At 40.7% G+C, this 27,980-nt stretch overlaps 1 protein-coding gene across 1 annotated transcript in view; it reads left to right on the forward strand.

The window, feature by feature from the left end:
• The first annotated feature begins 1,730 nt into the window (after nucleotides 1-1,730).
• The window catches only part of LOC136441379 (uncharacterized), a 53,355-nt gene continuing 27,105 nt past the window's right edge, over nucleotides 1,731-27,980 (forward strand). The window contains exons 1-27 of the mRNA XM_066437643.1: nucleotides 1,731-1,846; nucleotides 4,402-4,481; nucleotides 9,751-9,935; nucleotides 10,595-10,728; nucleotides 11,258-11,427; nucleotides 12,475-12,716; nucleotides 13,658-13,813; nucleotides 14,255-14,397; nucleotides 14,865-15,065; nucleotides 15,795-15,871; nucleotides 16,490-16,626; nucleotides 17,415-17,554; nucleotides 17,955-18,065; nucleotides 18,598-18,750; nucleotides 19,264-19,341; nucleotides 19,801-19,936; nucleotides 20,533-20,681; nucleotides 21,352-21,474; nucleotides 22,060-22,194; nucleotides 22,487-22,691; nucleotides 23,409-23,554; nucleotides 23,935-24,057; nucleotides 24,515-24,649; nucleotides 25,166-25,370; nucleotides 25,612-25,757; nucleotides 26,271-26,393; nucleotides 26,911-27,045. Of these exons, the coding sequence (XP_066293740.1) occupies nucleotides 4,408-4,481; nucleotides 9,751-9,935; nucleotides 10,595-10,728; nucleotides 11,258-11,427; nucleotides 12,475-12,716; nucleotides 13,658-13,813; nucleotides 14,255-14,397; nucleotides 14,865-15,065; nucleotides 15,795-15,871; nucleotides 16,490-16,626; nucleotides 17,415-17,554; nucleotides 17,955-18,065; nucleotides 18,598-18,750; nucleotides 19,264-19,341; nucleotides 19,801-19,936; nucleotides 20,533-20,681; nucleotides 21,352-21,474; nucleotides 22,060-22,194; nucleotides 22,487-22,691; nucleotides 23,409-23,554; nucleotides 23,935-24,057; nucleotides 24,515-24,649; nucleotides 25,166-25,370; nucleotides 25,612-25,757; nucleotides 26,271-26,393; nucleotides 26,911-27,045 (3,762 nt within the window). The 5' untranslated portion in view covers nucleotides 1,731-1,846; nucleotides 4,402-4,407. The remainder of the gene's footprint in view (nucleotides 1,847-4,401; nucleotides 4,482-9,750; nucleotides 9,936-10,594; nucleotides 10,729-11,257; nucleotides 11,428-12,474; nucleotides 12,717-13,657; nucleotides 13,814-14,254; nucleotides 14,398-14,864; nucleotides 15,066-15,794; nucleotides 15,872-16,489; nucleotides 16,627-17,414; nucleotides 17,555-17,954; nucleotides 18,066-18,597; nucleotides 18,751-19,263; nucleotides 19,342-19,800; nucleotides 19,937-20,532; nucleotides 20,682-21,351; nucleotides 21,475-22,059; nucleotides 22,195-22,486; nucleotides 22,692-23,408; nucleotides 23,555-23,934; nucleotides 24,058-24,514; nucleotides 24,650-25,165; nucleotides 25,371-25,611; nucleotides 25,758-26,270; nucleotides 26,394-26,910; nucleotides 27,046-27,980) is intronic.

Here is a 27,980-nt window from a genome sequence, read left to right on the forward strand (position 1 = left end):
ATTTTTTTCTTGAGACAACACTCCTCCACGGTGTCTTGTCTCCCGATCCCATAATCTTTCAGTCGAAGTCAAATAAAAAGGAATCGATAAGGTAGAAAGAAAATATACGTAATGCACGGTACTCCGTGCTATATTGTACTTCGTGGGGGTCTGCATTTAAACTCGCGGAGAACGCTTCACGGAAAAGGGATGGAAAACTCATCCTTGGGACAGCAACGGAGATTATGAATTTTCAACATTCATAACTTACCCAAATTCAAGCATGTCTGGTATAGTGTAATCATGATATATTTCATACAGGTATTACTGTAAATTGCGGGGATTTAATTTCGCGGTAAGGAAAAAATGGAGTGTTGTGGTGGTTTTGTCGCGTTCGAATGATACTGGCGCTACAGTCACACAGCCGCTTTACGCGGTGGTTTTAAGTTCGCGGTAAAGACTTCACCGCGAAAACCGCGAACATAAAACCACCGTGAACATTTCTGCATTTACAGTAACGTCTTCCTAGCCTGGTAACCATACCGTCGGGAGCTCCCTGGTGCCTCTACGGTGCCGCGGGGAGTAATGCCCGCCCGCCAAGCCAGATTAACGCACGTGAGGAGTGGTTTACGGGCTTGATTTCAATTTAGCACGCTCCCGAATGATTTTTTGCTTGTGCCTTTATTTAGTCTCGAAAATGCTCTATTCGCCCATAATAACCAATGATAACTCGAAAGACCGGCTAGCTAAAAAGACAGGCTGATAGAAACAGCCAATGCTGAGCAGACTATGGAGAATGGTGACCATATTAATGTCTTCCAGGCTGTTTGCCTCAGTTTGTTGATTATCATTCCCGACACCTTAAAAAGGACAAAAAACAGAATGTGGCCAGTGACAAACAAAGCTCCCCCATAGGAGAGGATCGCTGATAAGACTGATGATAAAGCGGTGCAGGTGGTTCGGGTACCCTTTCATGTCAGAGATTCACGCAAATATGATTCAGCGCATACCTTTGCGCACGGGCACGTGAGTCCGATTATAGCACACAGGTAAACACGTGGAGTGTTTACCGATCAAAAGTCGCGCCACGTGGAGCTATTGTCACACGCTAAACGCTAACTAGTAATTGTGCACAGAAGAGTCTAGTAGAAAAAAACATAATAAGATCAAAACAACGCTAATTTTTGTTGGCGTCTGTCAATGATATATAACGTTATGCACATGATTATGCTACGTTGAGCCTACTTTCAGAACCTATGCTACACTTTTGCTGAGTCAACTATTCATTATGCAGTTTCTCCCAATCAAAATCTGAGGCGCTGACTCGACAATCGCATGTGGTGACTGGCGATACCGTTATGCGCCCCCATAGGTCAGTTTCTTGCGAATAGGAGCGAGTCGCGGCACTTTACAACATGATCCAGCCCAAACTGGTTATTTTGCAATACGTTACCATACTGCTAAGAAGAGCAATCCATTTTAGAGAAAGGGAATCCTTTGAATCTTTGGACTATAACGTTAGCTCTGTTACTGAAGTCGAACCCCCCGTCGGCTCCAATGATTAGTAAACAACTATATCTAATAGTAAATCTGTAGTTTCCATGTTACAAATATAGGTGTGTTTTGAAGTGAGTACTTTTTCCTAATTATTTAATAACATTGGGCAAACTGGTTATCGCCTTTGGTTGGCTGAACAAGACACGTGACAATTGACCTACGCATGCGCCAAACAACTTGTTTATAGTGACTGAGTCAGCAATAGTATAAAAGTTAGACCATTTGATCAGACAGACTATTCTGCGAGTGGCCAACTGCTACCGCGAAAAAAGGTCTCGGTTTGCAACTGGTTTTAGCATTCCACAAGTCGGTACGTACAGTTGATTTTATAATTCTTCTTGATTATTGAACTCGACGATATATTTCATACTTTATCATATCAATGTTCGATACTATCTAATCAATGGTATTCTGAGCTACGTTGAAGCAAAATTGTCCTCTCAGATATGCTTTGATATCAATAGTTAGGGCATATGCGTAGGGTTATTGCATGATTGCTCTCATGGCTAGAAGTGGTCTCGTTGGAGCTTGGCTAGCTCAATTCTGTGGACCTATAGCCTGGATACCAGACCTTTCGCGCGCTGCGATGATAACCCCTTTTGGGCGGGGAAGACCTAGTAATAGGGTTAGAGTTGGCACCCGGGAGCGCTTTGCAGCCGAACTCTGAGATAATTAGTGGGCCGTGTGCTATCTGTGGCGGCTGGGCGAGTTGCTTCCCCGGCCGAAGGATTAGCGCCAGAAGCGCGGTGGTCTGGCACCCAGGCTAGTGGACCCAGGGCATGTTAACCCTTTCTCCTGGTTAAACTGGCCACGTTCCAACTAACATCTAACGTCTAGTCTATCATCTCGCAATGCATGGTAACCCCATGGTTGAATTTCTGGAAAACCTTGCAATGTATACGTAGTTTCAGAAAACATAGGTACCTGCTTAATTAATCCACACCATACTCTATATCAAACTCGTGTCCTATTAAAGAGGATACAATGGTGTTTGCATGTGGTAGATATGTAACGGCAAAATGTGGACCGATCAAAGGTTGGTTGTATTAAACGCCATTGTCTTCTGCTGGCTCTACCTGCAAGAGGTTGATATAATCTTTACAGGGGTTCGGGGGAAAGGGACAAAGGGTAAGGTGAGGTAAGTAGGGTAAGGTTAGGTTAGTACTTTAAGGTGAGGTAAAGGAGCTTAGAAATCATAGTAAAACGTTTTCGGATTATGAGTCTCAATGGCCCATGAATCTTAGGAATACAATGATATATCGATAGCAAGTAGCAACTTCAAGCTTCCAAACGTGAAAATTGTCTTCTCAAGAAGGATATTAAACGCCGCCGCCTTGCGGATGAAACATTTTAACTTAACTTAAGTGCATAAATGCTATCTGACAATGTGATCAACTGCCCGTGCCCCTTCTCCTCTTTATGGTAGTTTTATTGCAAAATAAGGTGCCCCTCCTTTATGTTACACTTCAGGCCTCATTGCGATATACTAATTATATAGTCTGCAAAAGTCTCCGCCAGGAGGGGAAACACTAATGTTCATCCCATTCCCTCGTTACCCATGAGAAAGAAGCTATAGACAGTATCTTTCAAATGTACTGGTTTTGGCGGGTTCCTATATCAAAGGGCGGTATGCGCCTTACCGGTATATTGGAGTAACACAATGGTGTTTACCTGATGAGATAAAGAACGTAAAAACACCGATTAATCAAAAGACTGTACGATCAGCGTGTACGTGTTGGAATGACACGTGCAACATTGAATAGTGCATCTTATCATTATACGTGTCATATTACATGACTGATATAGGGCCGAGTTTGCGGATAACTTAAATTCTGAGCAATAGAATTCAGTTTGCAAATACATTATTTTTGTAGCCTGGTCGCGATCTAGCCTTGTACAGCTTTAAGCGGGTCAAATCTCAGTCTGGAAGCCAGACTGTTGCTAAGGCGTACAGTTCAGCTCTTCAGCTCCAGGGCCACCCCCTCTACTCAGGATGGACATGTAGTTGAAGGCTGGCTACAGTCTGGCTTCTAGGCTGGCCAAAGCCAGTAAAAAGCTGGATACCGGACCAGTCTGTCTGGTAGGTAGGCTAGTTTCTACCAGACCAACTACGCCAGCTATGCCAGGAGACTATTTACCAGGGAAGTGTGGCTATCATCATTTGCAAGCTCGGGCGAATTAATGACCTTACCGTGGCCTGACTCTACTGGCCAATTTTTTTTGGTGCCGATTTTTTGCGCACGACCCATACGCCAGTATGAAGGCCTGGTGGACTTCAAACTGCAATGAATGAAAAAGATCAATCCTTCTTGAAACGTTAACAATCGCTCCCAGACAGAACCCAAAGGTTATAACGAACCACTTAATTCTGTCATACTGGTAACGAATTTTCCGCTGTGTACGTACTAACGGTAATGAAACTTTTGTTACTCATAGAACTCATAGAAAAATGTAGAAAAGAAATTCGTTTTTCTATCAGGAGATTATGTCGCATCTGCACTCACACATTATATCTTTAACCCTACATATCTCTACCCTTATCCAATTCTGTATAATCGTATAAGATTATATTACATAACATTATATGTTATATATTCTTCATGAAACACATATTACATATCCTGTTAAAATATATATCATACACTGTAAACGCAGAAATGTTCGCGGAGATTCAATTTCGCGGTAGGGAGATCTAGAAAATGGAGTGTTCGCGGTGGTTTTGAGTTCGCGTTTGAAACAATAGTAACACTTCAGTCACACAATGGAACGGCTTTTCGCGGTGGTTTTAACCATCGCAAACATTTCTGCATTTACAGTATCCTATACCCTATGCTAATTTTCCTGCGTTTGTTCCGTCCACTACAGGCAGATATGGGAGTGGTCCGATGGCTAGCCCTGCTGACGGTGGCTACTCTTGCCGTGCAGACGGCATTAGCAGAAAAGAAGTAAGTCGGAAGGATCGGAACAGAATTTAGTTTGTAGGCCAAGTTGTTACTCTCCAAGCACAAGTTCGGCTCCGACGTCTGACGTCTTTTACAGTTCCGGCTGGCAGACAAGAAGAAAACGTGACAAGATAGAAAGACCAATAAAAGCGCCCCAAAACACGTCAAAAAACAGTCAGAGTCCAACCTCTGCTTGGAGAGTAAGCAGATGCTACAATAGTCACAAAAGCCATCTTAGATTTATCCAGTTGATTGAGTAATAATTTTTGGCGCATCTTATTACATGGATGTCTAACCTTCTGAATCAAATAGCCTTCTTTGCTAAGATGAGATTTTCACACTTTGGACAACTTCTTTTTGTCTGGGTCTGTGTCTTCGCACCTATAAATCAAGATCCTTCAAGTTTATGAATGTGTCTGAAAGTTGGTATGTCAGTAGTTATCTTCGCCGAGTACTTGTACTCGGAGAAGATAATGTTTTCGGTTGAAAAATCTGTTTGGTGGGTCTGAATGTATGTCAGGAGCATAACTCAAGAAAGCTTCAATGAATCTTTATGATTTTTGGTAGGTGTGTAGTGGTTGTGCAAAGGAAGTTCGAAAATGGTTTACCTTGCGTTTTTCAACAGTACTGCAGCGGACTTTGCATTTTTTTGTGTTTGTATGTAGGCAAAAAAAGTGACGGAAACGTTGATGGATCTTCATGATTTTTTGCAGGTGTGTAGATGTTGTGGAAACGGGGGTCAAGTTCAAAAATGGTTCCCCTGGTGTTTTCCGTCGGTACTGCAGCGGGCTTTGTGTGGATGTGTATTTGTATGTCGCCAGCATAACTCGAGAAGCTGTTGATGGATCCGTATGATATTTAGTGGATGGGTAGGGTTTACAAAAAGGAAGGTCAAGTTCGATAATGGGCCTTCTAGCGGGTACCTAAGGTACTGCAGCGGAGCTTCAAAATTTAGGGGCATATTTTCTGAAAGTGCTATGGTCATGATTTTTGCGTGGTAGATAGTTCATGCCACAGAAAGTAAGTTCTGTAAATTTGGGCCCCCTAGCGGCTTGTTAAGAGCTGCAGTGGGTGTTTTTGTTTTGACATTCGGACATGAATAACTTGAGAAGGGGTCGACAGATCGTCGTGATGTTTGGTATGTAGGGAGCTCAGATGGTGCTTTACATAATCAATGACTGATTATGCAAATCAGGAGCTAATTTGCATAATTAGTTAGGAAAGTTTGTTAACCCACTGCATTGCATTATGGGACATGGGACAGTGTATTAAAGGTCATGTAAACAGATGGCCTTGCATAAACGTACATGTAGGTCAAATAAATAAACTATTCCCCAAGCAGAGGTGTGGGTCCTGCTGGTTTTTAACGTGTTCAGTTTAGGCATTTTTGTTCAACACGGTTGGCGACATAACGAAAAGGGGACAAAATGGAAAGCCTGACAAAAACACCTAAAACACGTCAAAAACCAGCCAGACCGACTCCTCTGCTTGGAGAGTACACTCATTCGCCACATCATTATTCTCCAAGCAGAGGTTTTGGTCGGGGGGTAGTAGAGGCCGGGGTTTTTTAACAGGCAATGTTAAAAAAACCCGGCCTCTACTACCCCCCGACCAAAACCTCTGCTTGGAGAATAGGTCTGGCTGGTTTTTGACGTGTTTTTAGGTGTTTTTGTCAGGCTTTCCATTTTTGCGAAGATAATGTGTTCGTGGAACTCTAGTTAAAGAGGGTATCAAACATCTTTAGCCACACCGCAAACGCCATAATTACTTCACGGAGGATTAAGCCCAATGGACTCTTGTTATACGTTGTTATACGTTTGCGGAAGTTTTTGCCAGCAGCAATTCGTTTCTGATATAATGAATTGTATGTTTGGTATTTAGGCCATGTTTACTTGATTATAAGGATGACATACGCGCGCGCCTCGATTTTCGTCCGTTCAAAAAAAAAAAGTTTTCAGGCATATTGTAAATCTTAAAAAGAAGCCGAAAAGTGAGAAAATACGTGCTGTAGATTGAAAAAAAAAATGTTTTGGAAAACGGATACTATTGTCACAGAATGCCAAAGTCAATTCCAAAGTCAAAGATGAATTTTTGAAAGAACAAAAATGAAGAATCTATATTTTGGTATACCATACTCTGTTCATCCTTCCTGACCATGTAGATTTCATTTTTTTTCGCCAAACTTTTTTCAAAACTTTTTCCATATACATGTAATCAAATCAACATGGCCTTATTTCACATATAACGTTAACGTTACGCCCAAGTTGGTGTTGAGACCAATAGACGGATAACAAGAGTTCTACGACCTCATACCTTCGCGAAATGATTTTGACCTTTATGACTGACGTATTAGGAGTGTTTTTCATCAATCAAAAATCATACCAGTTGATCCTCCTCACCCAAATAACATAAGTTGTCCAAACCTCCTTGTTATGATTATGAGCTTAACAAAGAAGGTTATGCTAACATTTTTCATCAATAATGCAAATAAGCTCCTTTTTAGCATAATTTGATTCAATGGTGTTCACATTCACACAACTTCTAAATGCAACAAGTATGAAATTGCCGTTATTTACTAGTATGGAATGATAGTAGTTTCTCATGAATTATGCAAATTAGGCCTACATTTGCATAATTTCTATCTATTGACATTCCTCTCTTCCTCAGTTACAAATGTCACATATTTGAATAGTCATATCATGGAACACAGCAGGTTTTTAAAATTGCCTCATTAATTATAATCTGATTTGCATAATTATCATCCAATCATACAAAGCATCACATAAGCTATCTACATACCAAAAATCATGACCATCCATCCAGCCCATCTCGAGTTATATTATTTTCTCATTGATTATGTAAATGAGGTTCTCATTTGCATAGCTGATATCTATTAATATTTCTCTCTTCCTCAGTTACATATGTCACATGTTTGCGAGTCCTATCATGGAAATTGATGAATGTATAAACTTTCCTCATTAATTATGCAAATTAGTTACTGATTTGCATAATAAGTATCCAATCATGTACATCATCGCTCAAGCTATGTACATGCAAAAAATCATGACCTTCCATCAAGCCCTTCTTGAGTTATTCCCTTTCAAAGTCTGAAGCAAAACCTACCCCTGCAGTTCCAAAAAAGTTGCTAGGGGGCCCAAGCCTATACCACTTACTCTCTGCCCAACGAGCTATCTACCACTTAAAAATCAGTTCCATAGCATGTCCACAACACGAGATATCATAACATGAAGTTCCGCTGCAGTACCGTAACAAGCCGATAGGGGGCCCAAAATCTAATCATTTTCAGGTTTCATCGAGACCTACCAACATACCAAATACCAAGACAATCCTTCCAAGAATTCTCGACTTATCGTGTTCACTAACAGACACACAGACATGCTCGGTATTCCCATGCTGTGGCACTGCATTAATGACTGTTCTTACTCATATAAGGCCGTGTATATCCAACTTTGGTCAAAATTTGTATGTTTCAGTCTTTTAATTGGTGTAAGGAGATATCTTTGTGGTTTGGTTTCACATGCTCCGAGTGGACTCTTCCAGGCTGGGAGTAGGTCAAAGTTGACGATTGTTTTCGTCTGTCAGCTGTTACGAGAGAACGAGCTGGTCAACTGTCTATTTTCTTTGCATGATTCTAAAGTAGACAGATGTGGCTTTCTGGTGCATAAGAATTTTTGGGGCTTGCAATTAAGGTGAATCCTTTTCTGAGCCCTTGTTTTAGTGCTTTAAAGCATTACTGCATGGGCAAGCCTATCTCTTGTATCTGCCCTACAGCTGGCTGATAGCCAATTTGTCCCTGGCAGCTGCAGTACATGTAACTGACGGTTTCCTGCCTGCCTCATGACCCCTCATGACCCCTCATGACCAACTTTGCCCCCAATCTACCCGTATCAATATCCCCGTCGCAACCAGAACGCATAGTAAAGCATACAATTGAACACATTTTTACACTTTTCTCGTTAATTATGCAAAACACTTCGCCCAAAATCTAATCATCTTGAGATTTGCCACATACACACCGACACACCAACTACGACAACAAACCATCCAGGCGTTCTCGACTTATTCTGTTCACTAACAGACACACAGACAAGCACCGTCGCATAACCTTCTCGACGAAACCATTCGTCGCGAAGGTAACAACGCGCGGCACCGGTAGATCATAGAGAGATGTAGGACATGTATTAAACGTTACATAAGGATACGCCGAAACCTTATGAAAGACAGGCAGAGCAGGCCGGTGCCAACATCTGCTTGGAAATTAGCAGGGGGTCCACTCCAGAGTGACCGAAGTTGGTCACTCCCCTTTCGCCACCCACATCGCTCATTCCGCTGACCTTTGAACCAGCATTCTAAAGTTCCCGCAATCACCGTTTCCTGCCCTCAAAGTGGCTCAAACACATCAGGCAGCCAAATTCACGCATGTTCTGCCCTTCAACTTGTTCAAAATTAGCCTCTCAACACGATAGATTTTATATTGAGATTGGGGGTCTGGTCTGGCATCCAGGCTAGCACAAAACAAATTTAACCTCCTTGCACAAAACAAGCTGGGCCAACATCTGTTTGGCGCCAGGCTTGTTTGACTTATTGAAGATAAGGATCCAACGCATCCAACGTTATCTCTGTCACCTTTATGACCCTTTCATATTAAGGGTGGCTATTTGGCACTAAGCTTTTATTGTTTATTTTGTTGAATAGGCAGCAGGGAGAAGATTAAGATTCATGGACTAAGTGCTTTTTGTGTGTTTACAATGTGATCTTCGTTTGTCACAGATAGTGGTAAGAATTCCATCATGTCTATAGACATTATCTGACATCATCTGAGGCTATGTTATTTTTAGGAAATGGCAGTCTACAATTGGCGAAGTGCAACACATTTAGTTGAAAGACCTTCAACCTTGTAACAAATTTGTAACAACTTATTTTACACAATACTTTTTGCACATTGAAAATGTATACTCATGATCATGTCTGTTTTCATCATCATCTGTTTTACATGAATTTTTCACTCTCCCCACTATATTTAGCAACTGATTCATTTACTTTCGTGGTGGTTTTATTTCGCAGTTGGTGGCGGAGGAGTTTCTTGCAGTGTTTTAAATTCGCAGCTGAAACAATCAATTTGGAAACGCCTCCTATTCTCAGTATCATGAAGTTGCAGTGGAATGGTGAAAACTTAAAGAAACCACCGCAAAAGGAAATCATGAATTGTACAGTATTCGTTTATTCTGACCCGTCTGTTTGCTCCCAACAGCGCGCCAGACTGTGGGGAATTGGACGACTGGCAGGAGTGTCTCTGTACCAACGATGACTACCAAGTCAGGCGCATGCACAGGGGACTGTGGGTCTCCACCACCGTTCACGACAAGTCCCTGACTACAGCGTACAACAATGCACGCTTCCGGCTGTCCAAGTTCCTTAATGGCAACAACGACCAAGGTAAGTACCGAAAGCTATTGTTCATTCTGAGATGTAAGGATCTCAGAGTCATTCAAGGCATGGGAAAACGTGCTTTCGCTTTCCCTAAAGTGTTGGGCTAATTTATGCAAAAACATGCAAGTTAAAAGGGTACAACATGTTGTACGTATGTCATGTATCAAAGATATTGTCAAGAAGAACAAAGTGAGTCAAATCCCAGACATCTTTTCACATTTCAAAGAAAATAGTTAACGTTACATGTACATTCTATCATTTGCTTTTCTACATATAATCTCTTCTAGCAACAGTTAAATCCATCCTTTTTTCTAAATTCATATGTAGACCACCCCTTTTACATTCAACTTTGTTAAGTGGTATTTCAGTGAGATTGCATTTTGAACAACTCTCATGAAGTAATGTCTCTGTTAATTCCTATTCTTATTTGGTTATGAAACAAAGAGGCGAGTAGAACAGTCCCCTGCCTCCCCTGGATCGAACCCAGGCCTGTTAATCCACAGGCTGCACGCCTTAAACACTAGGCTAAAAGGTCTAGACCTGTTAGACTGGTGGCAGTGGTGGGCTACAGGTGCTTAAACCCCATGGCCACTGTTATACTTATTAGTGGAATAAAAAGATTTAAAAAAAATCAGATTCCTAATGATTCTCCCTTCTTTCACTAGGGACGAAGATCCAGCGAAAGTCGCCGTACGTTCTACAGACCTTCAGTGGGACGGAAGACAAGCGAGAAGTCACCGTGTCTGTCCTGCTACCAAAGAAGCTGTGGAAGATGCCACCCATTCCAAAGGATTCAAAGGTAACAGCTTCATTCGTTCGTTCATTTATTCATTCATTTGGTCAATTCATTCATCCATCGATCCATCTACCAAGCTACTCACTCACTGACTCACTGACTCACTGACTCACTCACTCACTCACTCACTCACTCACTCACTCACTCACTCACTCACTCACTCACTCACTCACTCACTCTCACTCACTCACTCTCTCACGCACTCACTCACTCTCACTCATTCACTCACTCACTCACTCACTCTCACACACTCACTCACTCTCACTCACTCTCACTCACTCATTCACTCACTGGGTCACACACACTCACTCACTCACTCACTCACTCACTCACTCACTCACTCACTCACTCACTCACTCTCTCACTCTCCCTTACTCACTCACTCAGATACTCAATAACTCAATTCAGTTATTTATCTATAAAGTAAATTGTAGCTGTTATGGATCAAACGTCCTTGACTTTTTTTCCCAATATACAATATATATTACTGATTCTAATGTGCACTTATCATTTCATCTTCTTTTTTTGACAGGTTGTCTTGGAAATCATCCCAGAAACGATCATGTACGTCAGAATCTTCCCGCAAAAGGCTGCTGGTTTTGTGGCCGACAGGGAGGCAAAGAGATTCTTCCAGTTGCTCAGTGAGAAGAAGGAGCCTATTGTTGGTCTGGATGACTACTATTACATCTTCCAGTACAAGAGGTGAGATTTACAAGACAAGCTGCAGTGTACACTCCTCTCTGTCTGTATGTACACTGGTAACCCTATTGCTGTAAGATTTGCCCTTTCTCAAGGTCCAGTCCAGTAAGTTAGGCTATTAAAGTCATGACGCTGGCACTATTTTAAAAATCTGTGACCCGGTACAGTATACCAGTCAAGTCAGCCATATTAGACCATCAACTGTTGGGCTGAAAAATCAACTTTGGGCCATACCAGATAGAGTGTTGCAGGCTTGCTTGGAGCAGTGTTTAGTGCTGACACTGAGTCTTTTTGTCCAGGTCCTGTTTCTATTCCTGGTTGAACACAATTTGAGCTGCACGTGATTGTATTCCTCCCTCTTTCCCATTTGCTTTATTTCTTCACCTGAGTTGTTTTTCACTTCCTATATCCTAATAACTGTTACATCACTTTTGATCATATAATAAGAGATACAGTGGCGTCATGGTGGCACAGTGGCAGGGTGTTTGGCTAAGAACCCAGAAGTCCTGGGTTCGAATCCTGAGTCCCCTGATTTGTCCCATTGACGTTGTGCCCTTGGGAATGGCACTTAACACGACTTTCCTTACTTCATTCAGGTAGAAATGAGTACCTAGCTTTGGTTAGGGACGTTCCTTGGATAGGACGTTTAATGGGGGTTCCGAGTTTGAGGAAAGCCACACCTCAAGCACCTAAAAGTAGGGGTCCTTCTTGGTGTGTGTGGATCATATAAATCTGTCCAGATATGCAGCTTGCACTGTTCAGTACAAACAAAGTGGGGTCTCAGTCCAGATGGACAGACGGCATGTGACTGCGGGCAGGAGCACTATGGAACACCTCCTTGTCTGCCCCCTCCTGCCTGAGCCATGCACCAGAGAGGACCTTGAAGCCCTGACCCCAAGAGGACTTGCAGTGGCGGAATATTGGAGAGGGAGCGTGTAGCAGAAGTGGTGACACGAGAAGAAGAAGAAGTACAAACCTGGTGTGTTGTATGCCTTGGGCAGCTTACCGGGTATGCAAGTGAACAAACAATTTTGTTTTTATTCCTGACAGGTCATCCTCTAAGCCCTCAGTCAACGAGATTGCCATTTTTGCCACGAACAAGCACCTCCACGAGTTCTACAGCAGGGCGGAGGGGGTGGACAAGAGTGACATGAGGCTCCCAAGATGCTTCCAGAGCAAGTGTAGCGCCCAACAGGACACATGCGGCGTGCACAGCGCGGCACAGTGGTCCGAGGAGGACGAGGTTATCAACGTTGACCTGGAACGAGAGTGTCTGAAGGACATGTGTTTCTGTGAGTTGAACGGACATATTTAACTTATTCTCTACATGTCCTGGCTAGCCTGGAATCTGGCAGTGAAAGCTATAAAGTTGTATAATCTCATCAGATCTGTAAAGGCAGAGAAGGGGGAAACTTGGTTTCAAAACCATCACGTCTCAGGGCTCGAAATAGTGGGTGCATGTGCACCCAGTGCACCCAAAATTGGAGCTGTGCACCTATTTTTTGACTCTGGGTGCACTGGTGCACCTATATATTTTTGTAGCCTATAGGGTTAAGGTACTATTGTACACTAGTATACAGAATATTCTTGAAATGTAAGTATTAAAAACAGCATGATAACTTTTTGCTGTACTTTATTTAATGTATTATTTGTTTGAAATTTTGAAGTTAGCTATAGAATAACAGATTGAAGTTCTTAAGAAAGGCAGCAGCGTTAAACTTTGTAATTATGTTCTGAAGAACATTCAACTTTATTTCATCTGGTGCACCCAAAATTCTTTCTGTGCACCCAATTTTTTTAGTTGGGTGCACCAGTGCACCTATTCCCAAAGATGAATTTCGAGCCCTGCGTCTGATTCAAAGACAATCAATGTCATTCCAATCAACGTCCAGGGTTTTAATGTATTATTACTAAAAGAAGGCAAATATATTAAAGTCTTCTCTATATGTTACATCTTATATTGTTTTTACATCTTGCACACCTACAATTTATAATTATGAAGTATGACTAACTTAACATGTTTGCAACACATTAATTACCTGAAAATATTTAAATGTGCTACAATGACTCAGGTACAAAGACCTTGAATTGTGACATTTTTCTTCTGTCATTAATCTAATACGGAAATACACTGTACTTAATATAGTCACCCTTTAGTTTAAGAATAAAATGGTAATAAATTTCTGCAAATTCTTTGAGTCTAACTGCAAACTTTTCTTTTGCTCGCTATTAGCTATTGGCTGTCAGTACAAACTGGAGAAAAGCTACACTCCCAGCACAGAAGTGCGGAAGTATTCGGACACATCCCTTCTGGTGGTTCCTGTTGAAACATGTAATGTAGAGGATGTGAACGCACTGGGTCAGCCTATTCTATTTGAGTACATGAAAGGTAGGTTCTTTTTATGTTTGAAAATTATATACACGAAAACAGAGGTGCAACTACCATAATTTGACCAATCCCTAAGAGATTCCTAAAGTAGAATTGAAGTATGAGTCTGACCTTGGATTGGTGAGTGTCCTTGTCCTTCGCGAGAAATGGCGCCAAAGGGTCGGAACAACTCCTGGAGATCTGACTCTCGTGTGTCCTCCGACAGATTTGTGACACTTTATAAGATCTTGACAGAGGTTTGAATCTCCGACCTTCCAAATGCAACACTCTATCCACTCATACTCTTTCTCATAAGTGCTGACTGCCCAGCCAGAAAAGCATTTTTACAAAATCTATGGTAGGCCTGGCAGGGGTTTGAACCCCCAACCTTCTAATGCAAGGTGAACACTATAATTACACACCCTTGGCCATTTCACCAGTTTCTCTTACTCAATCCTGCAGATCTTGGCCTGATGAAGGAGTTTTCCCAGATGTACTTCAGCTTTTCGGCATCGGCAAAGCAAGATATTTGGAATAAGAAATCCTGCCCCAACCAGTTCGGCTACGTATATCCTGTTCCCGCAGACTTCAAGGGTGAAAGTACGGTATGTCTTACTCAATACTGTTTGCATTTGCAAGGTGCAAACCTGTATATTGAACTGCATCATTACATTCATGAATAGTTTCATCAGGTTGGTAAGTCACTGAATTAAAAGACTATTTTTTTACAACCAAGTGATTTATTCATCCGACGTTTCGGTGACCATCTTTCACCTTCCTCAAGGCAATTCTGACTGGGTCACATTGCACAGCAGCAAGTGGTCGCTGCTTAAAGATGCCTTCCCAAGTGTTTAGTACATATATACAGCCGCAGGGAACAGCATCACAATGCGGTCCCAAACGTACAGAAGTGTAACACATACACAATTTTTGCTCAATAGTTGTGTATGTTACACTTTTGTATGTTTGGGACCGCATTGTGATGAAGTTTGCTATCTCTGATTGCCTTGTTTAAATGCAATATGTGTCCATGCATTTGTCCCTCGACTTTTATATGCAATTTCTTACACAGGACACAGTTATAAAGCAGTCTTGGAAGAGCTACAAGTTAGGAAGCAAGTGTTTGGCAGGGTACGCTGATGCAGAGACATTGTTCGACATGGCCCAGAGACTGCACAACGACCTGAACAGGTTTGGTGTGGACCACTGCGCTGAAAGCTTCATAGGTGCTTCGTACTATGGCCAGTCCCGTCTGTTCAACAGGATCAACGAGGTAATTAAGAAATCTCATTTAAAAGTATGTCTAATTTGACGATGATGGCTTATTGATGGGCTAATATATACAGTCATGGGACATACATGAGGCAAAAGTGTTGGTGTCTAATTTTGTATCTCTTACAGTAATAATCTCAGTGCTGTCTCAAACTCCCACCCTGACACCTTTAGCTTAGGCCTGGGAAGTCGTTGTCCTCTTGAGGAATGTCAAAGTCTATTCAGGAAAAGCTAGTTTTCATGGGCATAAGCATTTCTCTTTGACCTGGGTGTTCTACAGATGCACAGTGTTTTTATTTTAAATCAAGTGAAGACTCGGCTACCTCCGTTACATGGAATCCTTGTATGATGAAGGCATCGTGTGGCGCAATCGGTAGGGTGTTCTATCTGCCCAGAGCCGAGAGGTCCCAGGTTCGAAACCACTGCTATGCCCCGATGTTGTGCTCTTGGGAAAGGCACTTTACACGACTTTCCTCACTCCACCCAGGTGTGAATGGGTACCTGACTTAAGTTGGGGAAGGTCGTATTGAGGTGACTTGCTGGCACCGAATGGCAGCCTCCCAGACCCTTGCAACAGTTTCACAAAGTGCACGTGTGGAGCAAATACATTGTATGTATCTGTTGTACAGTACTAAGCATGTGATTGTAAACCCTGCAGCAATTCAGCACTGGCTGCCATTGCATGGGTAATTTCTGACCAATAAACAATTATTATTGTGATAATTACCAGGTGCTGTTGGATGTCAAGCCCAGCTGCAGTTGGTATGAAGGTGATCCCATGGTTGCCTTTAGACTTCCAGAGGACAGGTATGGACTAAACTTGTCATCTGATAGAAACATCATTATTAGTACGAAAGCTCACCTGTGTTGTTGAATTCCATGCCGAAGTTTGATCTTCACTTCAACACAAATTTGAGGTGAACAATATTTGCTTTGTATTGAAGTAAAGATCAAACTTCGTCACATAAATAGATACATTCAGTAGAGCATAAAAAATAATGAGCAATCGACTCGTTACTGTGATGTACAACACTGAATGTCTAAATACAGCAAAGATCGTTAATCTTGTTACACCTTTGTTATACTTTTACGTCTTGCATCATGTTCCTATTATGACATCAAAGGTCGTACTAATCAAATTTTGGTTGCTGTATGATTGATCAGCAATTGTGGTCTAGCGGAAAGGGAGCCTTCATCATTATCTATCAACCCCCCTTTGGGGGGACGGGGCAAGTCCATGCACGACTTCCGACCACTCCAGCCTATCTGCCATGGCTGCACTCAGGTCCTCCATATGAGCCTTAATGGCCTGATATGCTGTTTGATGTGCTGTTAAGGATAAAAAGAATAAAGTAAATTGACAAATTATCACATCTTGGAAAAGTGTATCATAACATGACTTTGTGCTTATTCTGTTGCCTTAAGACTTGCATCTGTGGAGCCCCTGAAGGTTGGACATCACTGTGATCACTCTGACAACGAGGACCACCATCACTCCGACTGCCTGGTTCCCGAGAGTGAGAAGCATTACGGCAAAATCCAGGAGAAAACATATAACAAAGGTAACGTGGAGACTGAATCTCTGCCATGCATCGTACAAACATCACTTTTTCATGAATTGTTTATGAAATATTATGATGAACGCACAAAGCTGTTCACCTTACTTAATAAAATGTATGAACGTCACTTTTTAGTGGATTGTTCACAAAATATTATCATGAATGTTCAAAGCTGTTCACCAGTAAGTTACCTTCCGCTTCAGTTCAAAAGAATGATCTAATACATTCCATCCTATGGATGAATTCAATTACATTCTAACAGGAGATATGCCTTACTGTGTACAAATTTTTTTAGGTAAAGACTGTTTAGACCTTAGAACAAAATGTAAACTAGTGTAAATGATATGTTAAACTCAACATGTTGTTTTATTTATATACTTAAATGTACATATTAGGATAATCAATTTGTTGCATCCACTTGTTTATTTGTATGTATAGTTGTTGTAGACCTTACAAAAGTTGCTGTACTTTTGTTGTATCAAAAAAAGATTGTATGTAACAGTTGCATAATTTATACATTCACTCAGATATGCTCCACATGAATTGTATTTCCATGAAAATCTAAAGCCCAGTGTTTTCATGTCTTATGTGCAGTGGATTAAGTATTGACCTGTGAATAGTTTGAAATGCAAAATTTGGTAAAATACAAAATGTTTCCAATCGTAAGCCATACGATTTCTAAAATTTTGTTTTGTTGCTATCGTAAAGTACTGACATTTGTCTGGAACTCAATCTTGGAGCAACTGACAGTTTATCTAATTTATCAAGTTTTTTTCTATATGCATGAGCAGTTGCTGGCATCCTCATCAACGTTAAGGACTGCAGTGCAGAAGCTGCGAAGAGGAAAGGTCTAAGCACCATCCTGAAGTACATCAATGGCCACAACAAAGACAGTGTCAGTTTTAAAATCCTCAAGCCAATTATCACCCTGGTAAGGCCTGAATGATGTTCATTTCTTTTAGCTACTTATGTGTTGTTAGCTACAGTATGTCAAAGATAAGTATTCTTGAGAAAAATCTTCATATTTTAGTCTGATTAGTTAAGATATCATAGCACCATCTGAAAATAGTATTGTCAATTCAACTTCATTCAAATTAATTCTCGTTCAAACTGTTCATTTTTGTTTCTTTAATGATGCACACATTTCGAACAGAGGAACATTATTTGCAATAGACAGCAATTTATAAAAAAGTTTATCATACTTTTTTCAGATAAAAGTTCTACTGTATACAGTTAGTTTCTCATCTCTTTCTCTATCCATCGGTGTAGATGTTGTTTCATACATGTCATGTGTAATATATGTATTGAGTTTTTCTGTATTCCCCATGCAGGACCTCAGAACTACAGGTTACGAGATGGATGACTGTGAAGTTGTATACACGACCGCCGCCTTCCTACCAGAGGAACACCAAGATAATCCACCAGAGCCTCTTGATAGCAAAGTATGTTACATGTTGTATAACAAAGCCATTCATATAATATGTTATCATTTGTTGTGCACATTTAAAATTAGTTTTATTCCAATCTATTACATTGTATTATTACAAATTAAATCACTTGTCCGTGAATATTTCTTATCAGGTTGATGAGTCACTGGATAACAAAACTCTTTGTGCTCAATTCACACCAATGTTTTGGTGACTGTCTTTCACCTCCCGCAGAGCAATTCTGACTGGTTCACTTTGCACCGCAGCTCTAGGTGTCACTGCTTACAGTTGCAGTCACAAACGTATATTATTTGCATCTACAAGACATACATGTAGATAGTTAAATGTGGTGTTTACAATGCAGTTCCAAACGTAAATCACTTTTCTATTTCAAATAAGAGTGGTGATCGTTGTGAAAGTCCATCCGTATGCTGAAATCTATTAAAGACTGCACCTTTTATTTCCAACAGTCTGGTAAACTGAAAAGCAGGTGAAATTCCAATTCTTTCCAAACAGTTCAAGTTTGAATTATCATCTTTTTTTTCAGATAATAACTGTGAAGGCTGAGGACTTTGCGGCATATCAGCTGCCTTACCATGTTCCATCTGGAGGTGAGGTGTTTGGGGACCACTTCCTGGAACTGGCACACAACATGACTCTATCCATGAATGACTTGGGATTGGCAGGCAAATACTTCCAGGTGAGGAAATCAATTTATTTCCTTTGCTAAGAAGGTTATGTATTTGGGTCTGTGTGTCTGTTTGTAAACAGCATAATCTGAGAAATTGTGGACATTCTTTATAATATTTGGCATGTTGGTAGGTGTTGGCAAAATGAAGTAATAATCAGATAACTTTATGATATATCATCAAAATATTCGGGCCACCTTGCAGCTTTCCATGCTATTGCAGCAGAACTCCTAGATTGGTATCTCTTGTTTTAAAATATTCTGATTTCAAGATACATGGCTAAATGACATGTATGCTGACACCCACTACAGATTTAAAAGTGGTAAGGGTCATAACTGATCACTGTTGAGAATGTCACTGCATCGTGGCCCACATGACTAATTTGGTTTGTTTGCAAAGCTAGGTTTCATCCTAAAACCTAGTGTGTACGCTACAGATATACATGTAGAATCTCAATTGTTTAACTCGGTATATAGTATAGAAAAGCATATTGACTGCTGGTGAACTACTGTCCTGCACTCTAGACTGCTGGAGTTGCTGACTATGACTTGGACAGTGATGACGAGGGGGAGCACTACAAGGAGATCTGGCGACTGAAGAAGGTCAGTAAACAGGAAAATATTAAGCTTAAGGTTTTCAATTCACAACCTAAATCTGAATGGTATTTTACCTGGCCAATGTTTGTCTTTTTAAACAGGATTTCTCAGTGCAAGGCCAAAAGACTACATATGGGCACTGAACTTACTTTGATGGAAGATATAAATTTGTGTATGCTGCTGATATACAATGTAGAATCTCGTGTAAAATCAGTAATACTATCATATTATCTACAGAAAAGCATATTAGCTTACTATACTAAGCGATGACAGTGAACATTGGTTTTAAAGGCTTGTGGGTTGTTTTTGAGAGGGAAACAGTTGTCAGGGAGAGATTCCATAATTTTGCAGTGATGTGAGCTACAGGAGAAATTGCTTGAGTCACAATCATGGCAACCAAAAACAGCTCCAAGCTTCTAGAAGTGCTGCCTTGTATTTACCAGTTTTGTTGTATCCCTTCATCAGATTGATGCATTGAAGCCACTCTTCGCGACAACTGAGGAAGACACGACATATCCCAAGGGTTGTCCCAGTGACAACTGCTATGTTCCGGAGATATTGGGAGAAAATTCCGGATTCATTGAACATAAGTTCCACGTTGGTTAGTGTGGTTTGGTATCAATCAGTTATAGAAAATTTTGTTGCTCGATGAAAATAGGTTCCACTCTAAAAAATGTCTAGGATCACCTATAACCTCCAATAACATTAATCTGCCGGGTAACATAAATCCGCCACTTTGAAAACAGTTGGTTTAAGAGATATCTAGTGCAGGACCCCCAGGTAAGCACAGTTTAGACATACAGGAGTGCATCAACTGGGGGACGTTGGGTTGGAGATCTGTTTCGACGTATCTTTTCAGGGTTGGGGAATTATGTACCCTGGTGGAAGTATGTTTGTAGAAAGTATAACTAGGGCTACATTCAGGTCTGTGTCTTAGACTATAGTTTAACTCTTGCTATGTGTAAAGTTATATCATGTTGATATGGCATGTCTGAAATGGCACTTTATACTGATTTGATGATCATATGATATTTGATTGTTAACATTTATGCACAGAAGTAGTGAACAAAGATAATAGAGATGACTAGTGAGCTCAATCCTCTTACTATACTTTCTTACCCTGTTTTTCTTGCGGCAATCTGATTGTTAGATCTAACAATTGATTGATTAATCAACAACTCTTTTCCTTACTTCCAGACTACTGGGCGTGTGTACAGAGCACTGAGCATAGTTGTGGCCACCCAAGTGTGACCCGCTCTATGCTGAAAGCCACTGCAGATTACTTCACTGGAAACAACGAGGCTGGTGCTAAAACCGACCACAAAATGTCGCCAGCTGTCACTACGGTAAGAAGTCGATGGACAATGTCAATGAAAATGCTTAGTAGTGACCATTTAGTATGGTTCAATGTACATTTTATCTTGTTGAGTTGAAATGTACCAATTAAAAGAATAAAAAAAGTTTACAAGATTTTGTCGGGTAAAAGCAAATGTTTCAATTACATTACTCCTAGCAGATCACTGGAGGCAAAATATCGTGATAGTTTCTGACTCAGGGTCCAAGATCTCGGGATCATGACGTTGCCCCCGATGATCTGCTTGGAAAGAATTTTTTTTAATCAGAGTAAAGGGTCGTTTTTTATCACATAACTTGTTCTGTTGCTCAATCAAGTTCATTCAATGCTTTTTTTCAAAGATCAAGCTTAATCGAGTTTTCTTAAAGCCCTTAAGCTGCCAGTCCTGGTTTAAACAGGGATACAGAAACATGCCTTGTGTGCTGGGCCCAATTATAACCGGGATAGGGTATTCCCCAGAAGAAAACAGCTTTGCTTGCGTGTAGCGCACGAAGCCCGGGAGTTAGGGGAGTTAGGGCCGCAGGGTGTTTTGCGGGTTTCGTGAGTCAGGGGTCAACATTTTTGATTTTTACTTGGCTATAAAACCTGGCAGCTTAAGGGTTAAAAACCAATATGTATGTCCAGGTTACATGTCATATCCCTCCTTATCTTCTTTACTGCAGCACACCACAAAAACAAAACCAAGTGAGAAAGCTGCCGGCACCTGCAAGGACACGTTTGAGATCTGTGTGCCGGTACCAAAGGGCTTCTCTGAGGGAGAGCCTCCTGCACCAACAAATGATGCGGTGGGTATCACATAACTAGCCTCGGTGCCATTCTAGTTAGTTTTCTGCAGCTCCCATACTCTGACTGCTAACCAATGACTTAATGCAGATTACAAATCTTTTAGGATCTAACTGTGTCCAGACTATCATTTCGAGGGAGTGAGTATGGGAGCCCCAGTAAACTAAATAGGATGCCACCAAGGCTAATACAAAACTGTGTTACTCACATCTTCCACATTACTGAGTCAGACATATAATGTGCACCATCCACAGTTAAGTCATTTCATAGCCTGTTAGCCAAGAGCTTTTTTTTTTATTCCTCCACATTAACATACAGTCATGTACAGTCAAACTTGGTCTCAAGAACCACTCAAGGGACTGAGAGGAAAATGGTTAGTGACTGGGGATATTGCTCTAGACAACATGGTCTCAATTATGTTAACTTGGACTGGAGTGTTTTAATGACACTGACTTTTGACTGGGGATGGTAGGCTGTGGCATGCGGTTGGCCAGCCAGGTTTGACTGTACTTGACATTGTAATGTCAGAGCACCTCAGTATGCATGACATGCATTTATTGAGCACACTGTCTTTTATTTCTTGTTAGGTTGTGATAAAGAAGGGACAGAGTCTACAGACGTACGTAGTGAAGAAATCTGGACCCATAGCACAAGGGTCAATCGACAAAGCCATGGAGAGTGTCCGTGAGAGCCTGGACAAACACGGGATGCTGTATGATCAGGTAGTAAAACTTACACTTTGTAATTTCTCAAGCAAGGATTGACTTGTAAGTCTGTAATGTTACTAGCTACATTTATTGGTAAGCAGTGAGTCATTGTGTAGAAACCATTTTGACATGACATTGTCTTCCTTCCTCTTAACCCTTAACAAGATACTGAAACTCAAAAGACAAAATAGTTATGGATTGGGCTTATTATTCAGTATTTTTGACCTTTTGCTTCGCTGCCATATACGAAACAGTCACACACACTCTCACCGATTTTGATTTTCTGTTTCTATCATTTGTGATTTAGTCCGTAGATGTGGTCTACACCTACAATGGTTGGAACCAAGACAAGGATCATCAAAGCTTCTATGCTGGCTATGCCATGGCACCGTGGGGCGATGGACTTGGTGGAGATGTTAACATGTTCCCATCAGACTGTCCAAGTGACACCTGTTTTGTCCCAGAAAAAATTGCTGAACATCATGGATTCGTCGAACACAAGTTCAACATCGGTAAGCATCGTACTGCAAATCTGTGTTATGGCAAAGGTAAAGGTCATATTGAGGCCATAGTTGTTAATCCACTTTGTCTTTAAGGCAAGTTATTGGAATCGGAGCCCATCCTTCTCCCTCCACCGCCTTTACCCTCCCAAAGTGAGGTACCCATTTTTACACCTGGGTGGAACAAGGAAAGTCATGTAAAGTGCCTTTCCCAAGGACATGATGTCTAGCCATGACTGTCAGGAATCAAACCTCTCGACCTTATGTCCAGTAGCCTAGCCACTCGGCCTTTTGTTGCCACAGTAATGTACTGAATTGATATTGTATACTCCTTTCCCCATCCTGGTGTCTTAGTGATATGACCTTTGCAATATAGATAGAATGTTTCTTCTTCCCTCTGTATCTGTGTCACAAAGGCTCCAAAGTATACCTTGATCTGCTACACTCTCAACATCATCCATTAGCAATCTTATAGTACATGGTAACACAGGTTGTACCACCATGGCAAATCTAGTCGTTGACTTTGCCTTCATCCCTTTTAACTTAATGATTCGAACAGTTACTAATTGATGATACAATACAATGAAATGTTCAGTAAATTCTTCATTAGTTTTGTCAAGAATTTCAATTTCAAAATTGTATTGACTGCTACTTATACATGGCTACCTTTCATCAATTTTGTAAAGACTGGAAAGTGCACTCTAATATTATCCTTCCTGTCTGTTTTAGGAACCTTTGCTTGTGCCAAAGGTGAAGTAGAAGACTGTGCCAACCCACAAATCAGCGCAGATATTTTCACACCCATCCGGGGTTACTTTGAGGGCAAGAATGAAGCAGAGGCTAAAGCAGGCATAATACAGCCTGGTATTTTTACCGTAAGAACATTTTTGGTTTGCACAAAACTGCCAGCTTCACTGCCAAATATGATTAGATTTGATACATTTACAGTACTGCAAGTGGCTAGAATTTGAAAGTTTCTCTTCTAAGAATATTGCGTTCTGTTTGTCTTCTTTTGTTGTGTTTTTTTATTGTGTGTGTTTACAGTATTGTAGAACATTCTGTAGTGGCTAAAATTTGAAAGTTTATCTGCTAAGAATATTGTGTTTTGTTTGTTTTCATTTGTTTTCTTATTGTTATTGTGTGGCCTGGGCTCCCTGAACAGTAGGCATGTTACCTGTCAGTGACTGTATTGGTTGTTGAAACTAATACTTTTATCACATGAAGACTCACTTCCGTTCTACATGATCCTTTGCAGTGGACTTACAAAACAGGAAAGGCTGAGATTGCCGCTGGTAAATGCAGGGACTTCTTCGAGTTTTGTGTGCCTATGCCACGGGACTTCATGCACAAAGGGGCTCCAGCTCCCACTGAAGACATGGTAAGGTTCTTGGTATTAAGATGACAGTTTTAGGTAGACTTGTTTATTCTCTCTCTCCTTCTCTCTCTCCCACTCCCTCATATACATTATATGCAAAGTAGACTACATGTATATATGCTTTTGTGTGCATGTGAACTTTATGGTGATAATGATTCATTAGTAACTGTCAATGCATTTATTAGTCCTTGGTGGTTTAATGTTCCCAGCGTTTGCGACAATCTCTTCACCACAAACTTCTGGCTGCCAACCAACTTGTTTGAAATGCGAACACTCCATTTTCTCCCTACTGCAAAATTAAATCACTATGGACTTAAAATGCATTTACAGTGCTTGTATAACCTTGATTTTATTGCATACATGTATTGTGCACAATGCATTGTTTAAACACTATATTTTAAGAATACATCTTGGGTTTCATGACCAATGGGATTGATGCTTGTACTTTCCTACTTCCAAGGTTTACATCAAGAAAGGAGCAAAACTACAGACTTATGTGACAAGAAAGATGGGTTTCCGAGATGCAGAGACATATGCTGCAGCAATTGCCAGGGTGCGCAAGGGCATGGATGTGGAAGGCCTTGAATATGACCAGGTAAGGGTTTTGTAGATGATATCTGCCCCTGATCATTACCTTTTGTTTTGAAAATTCATTTTGCAAAAAGATGAAATAAACAATCAGCACCAAGGACAGCACCAGTTATAAATGGGATAGAAAAAATGAATGGGATAGATGCTTAACACGATAAGCAATCAGCATTAAGGAAATATGAATTGGACAGCCATTCAGCACCAAGGAAAGATGACATGGACAGCCAATCAGTACCTTAGATGGTCAATGGAATAGCCAATCAGCATTTTATAAGAATAAATAGGGTAGCTAGTTGACATGATAGCCATTCAGCACCAAGGAAAGATGAAATGGACAGTTAATCAGCACCCAAGATGCTAAATGGAATAGCCAATCAGCTCTGCTGAAGGCTTAATGGGGTTGCCAATCAGCATCAAGTAAAAATAGAATGGATAGCCAATCAGTAGCAAGGAAGAGTGAATGGGAAAGCCAATCATGGAAGGATGTTTGTTAATCCTTGGTTGCCTTCTGTTCCACCAGAGTGTTCATGTGTACTATGGGTTTGGTGGACTCGCTGAAGAAGGTGATTTTGGAGTGCTGTTTGCTGGATTTGCGATGCCTCCATGGGGCGATGGACTTGCAAATGAAGCAGCTGTTTACCCTGCTGACTGTCCAAATGATCTTTGCTTCCCACCAACAACTCTTGGAGAACATGACGGTCTGATTGAGCACAAAATTGATGCTGGTTAGTTCCTTGTTTGTTTGCTAACTTCTTTGAAAACATTGCAAAACATTCTGTGTTTTACCTATTTTCAGGTTCATTATCTGTAAGAATCCAAATAATTTTTGTTCTGTTGTTTTCCTTTTGATGTCACTGAAACAATTTGCTTTACTGTTTAGGTTAGAGATATTTGCAGATAGATGACAAACAATGGCTACAAACTTTAAGGATTTTAGTTTCTTCACAGTCACTTTTTGTTTTCCAGAAAACTGGGTTTGTATGAAGAAGTCAGTAACCAACTGCACAGAGTGGGTGGATGAAAAAGACATGTATTCAACTGTCAGGAGATACTTTGAAGGTAGCAACACAGCAGGACTGAAGGCTGATCTCATCTTCCCTGCACCCACCAGTGTAAGTATGATTATGTTAACAAGCTTGACTGAGGTGCAATATTACACCATGTAGGAAGTACATGTTGTATGTTTGTTAATGCCAAAATCTTACTGTGCATGTGGCATTTCAACTTGACTTATAGACTCTGAGCTTGTTAGATTTAGTGCCATGAGACAGTGCTTTACAATAATTTTCCTTCCTTTTTTAATTTTGAAAAGTATAAGCTAGATGAATAGAAATTGTACTTTCCGTTTACCGAGAACAGAATCATTTCTTTGGGAAATGATTTTCATTTGTATCATTACAGATTAGGCTAAGCACTATTGAATACACATTAAATTTTTTATTTCCCAAAATATACATCAGTGAAAGATATGAGCAATGTGGCACATATCAAAAAGCATTGCCATCAGCTTAGCTGACTTCCAAATAAGTTGTCAGATCAAGCATCATGATTACGGATGGTCAGACCCTGTTTCACATATACTGCATATATGTTAAACCTTTATTTTTCCTCTCGCTTCCTTCCAGTATATATCAAAGACTAATGAGACTGAAATTGCTGCTGGGATCTGCAGAGATGAGTTTGAGTTCTGTGTGCCTCTGCCAAGGGAATACCAGGAGAAAGAACCACCAACACCCACAGATGAAGGAGTGAGTATACTAGCTGTGTTTCTTTCTTAAAGTTTGTGTTTCTTTGTTTTCCTTTGCATAACTGGTAAACGAGTAACACTCCATGGATCCAGTTTTGTGCATGTGCAGTATAAGAACAAGCTGCATAAGACCAGAATGTGAGACTTGATCTGCTCACACTGGCATGGATGCCTTCCCTTTTTGATAAGTGCCGTGGGTTTCTTAACATGCTCAAGGTGTGACTTTCCTCCAACATGGGGCCCTCAGGCTTTATATCCAAAAGAATGTCTGTGGTCAGAGATAGGTACTCATTTTCACCTGAATCAAGTGTTAGAAATGGGTGCCTTTTGCAAAGACACAACATTGGGGCCTGCTAAGGATTCTAACCCAAAAGGTCAACAACTCTCACCACAATGCAACCTTCTTTGGTAACCACTCAGATACATGTGATGTGATTTGATTCAGCAATTAATCTATTTAAGTTGAATTTCATACCTTAGTTTCTTCCTTTTTTACAATGACATTTCTCTTCGGCCAGGTTTACATCAAGAAGACTAAAGGCCTGCAGACATATGTTGTGATGAGGAAAGGGTTCAAAACACATGAAGCCATCCGGAAAGCCCTCAGCACTGCACGCAGCAGCCTAGATGCACACGGGGTCAACTATGACTCGGTCAGATCATTCATTTCTTCTTCTCCTTCTTCTTAGCTTTTTAAAGCAATCATAAGATATATGTACCATCAGTTTTCTACAGTCACATAGTTGATGCAGCACATTACATTGCAAGATTATACGTTGTTATGCTGACTAGGGGTGGATACTGGCTCGGCTTAATAAGGTCCAAGTCTAAGTTTAGGTCCAGAGATTTAGGTTCAGGTCCGGACCTAAACCTGGACCTGATCCTGTTGATGTTTTGTTTTACTAGACCAATACTATGCATAGACAATTAATACTGACACGCACAACTATAAAAGTTTCTTGGTGAGAAGACTTTCAAAATAAACCAGTGTTTGATATTTGAATGTTGCACTTACTTTAAATGCCTTTTTTGTCAAAGGGGAGACTCAAAACACTTTTTATCGAACAAAATAGAAATTATATTAAAATTTTGTACTTTGTTCAGGTTTTTTTGGACTCAGGTTTTTGGCTTTCAGGTTTTTGGGACTCGGTTCTTAGATGTTATAAAGGTCTGAATCAGGTCCAGCGAACCGGTATCCACCCCTATTGCTGAGGTATTCTAAATGTGTCAAGAAAGCTTTTTACATAACAATAGCATTATTCCTGTATAGAGTGTTTCCATATCGATGTTCATGTAGCAGGCAGGTGCTGACAGCCATGTTGGTGTCCCTTTTTACATCTCAGTGGATTGTGACTCAAGCATGCACAGCATTTTGATAGTGGTTATTTTAGAGGGTCAAAAAACCTTTAAATGTTCCAAAATGCTCGACCTCTTATTCATTGAAATGCAAATAGGACACCAACATGGCGGGGACAAAGTGATTGCATCATCATGTGTGAAAATGCTCTATATTGCTCTATATGATGAGACTGTGATATAGGACACGTTGTTATGATTATATTAGGTATTTGTTTATCTATTTTTGTAA

The sequence above is a fragment of the Branchiostoma lanceolatum genome, chromosome 9, assembly GCF_035083965.1.
Source record: "Branchiostoma lanceolatum isolate klBraLanc5 chromosome 9, klBraLanc5.hap2, whole genome shotgun sequence".
NCBI classification, from domain to species: Eukaryota; Metazoa; Chordata; class Leptocardii; order Amphioxiformes; family Branchiostomatidae; genus Branchiostoma; species Branchiostoma lanceolatum.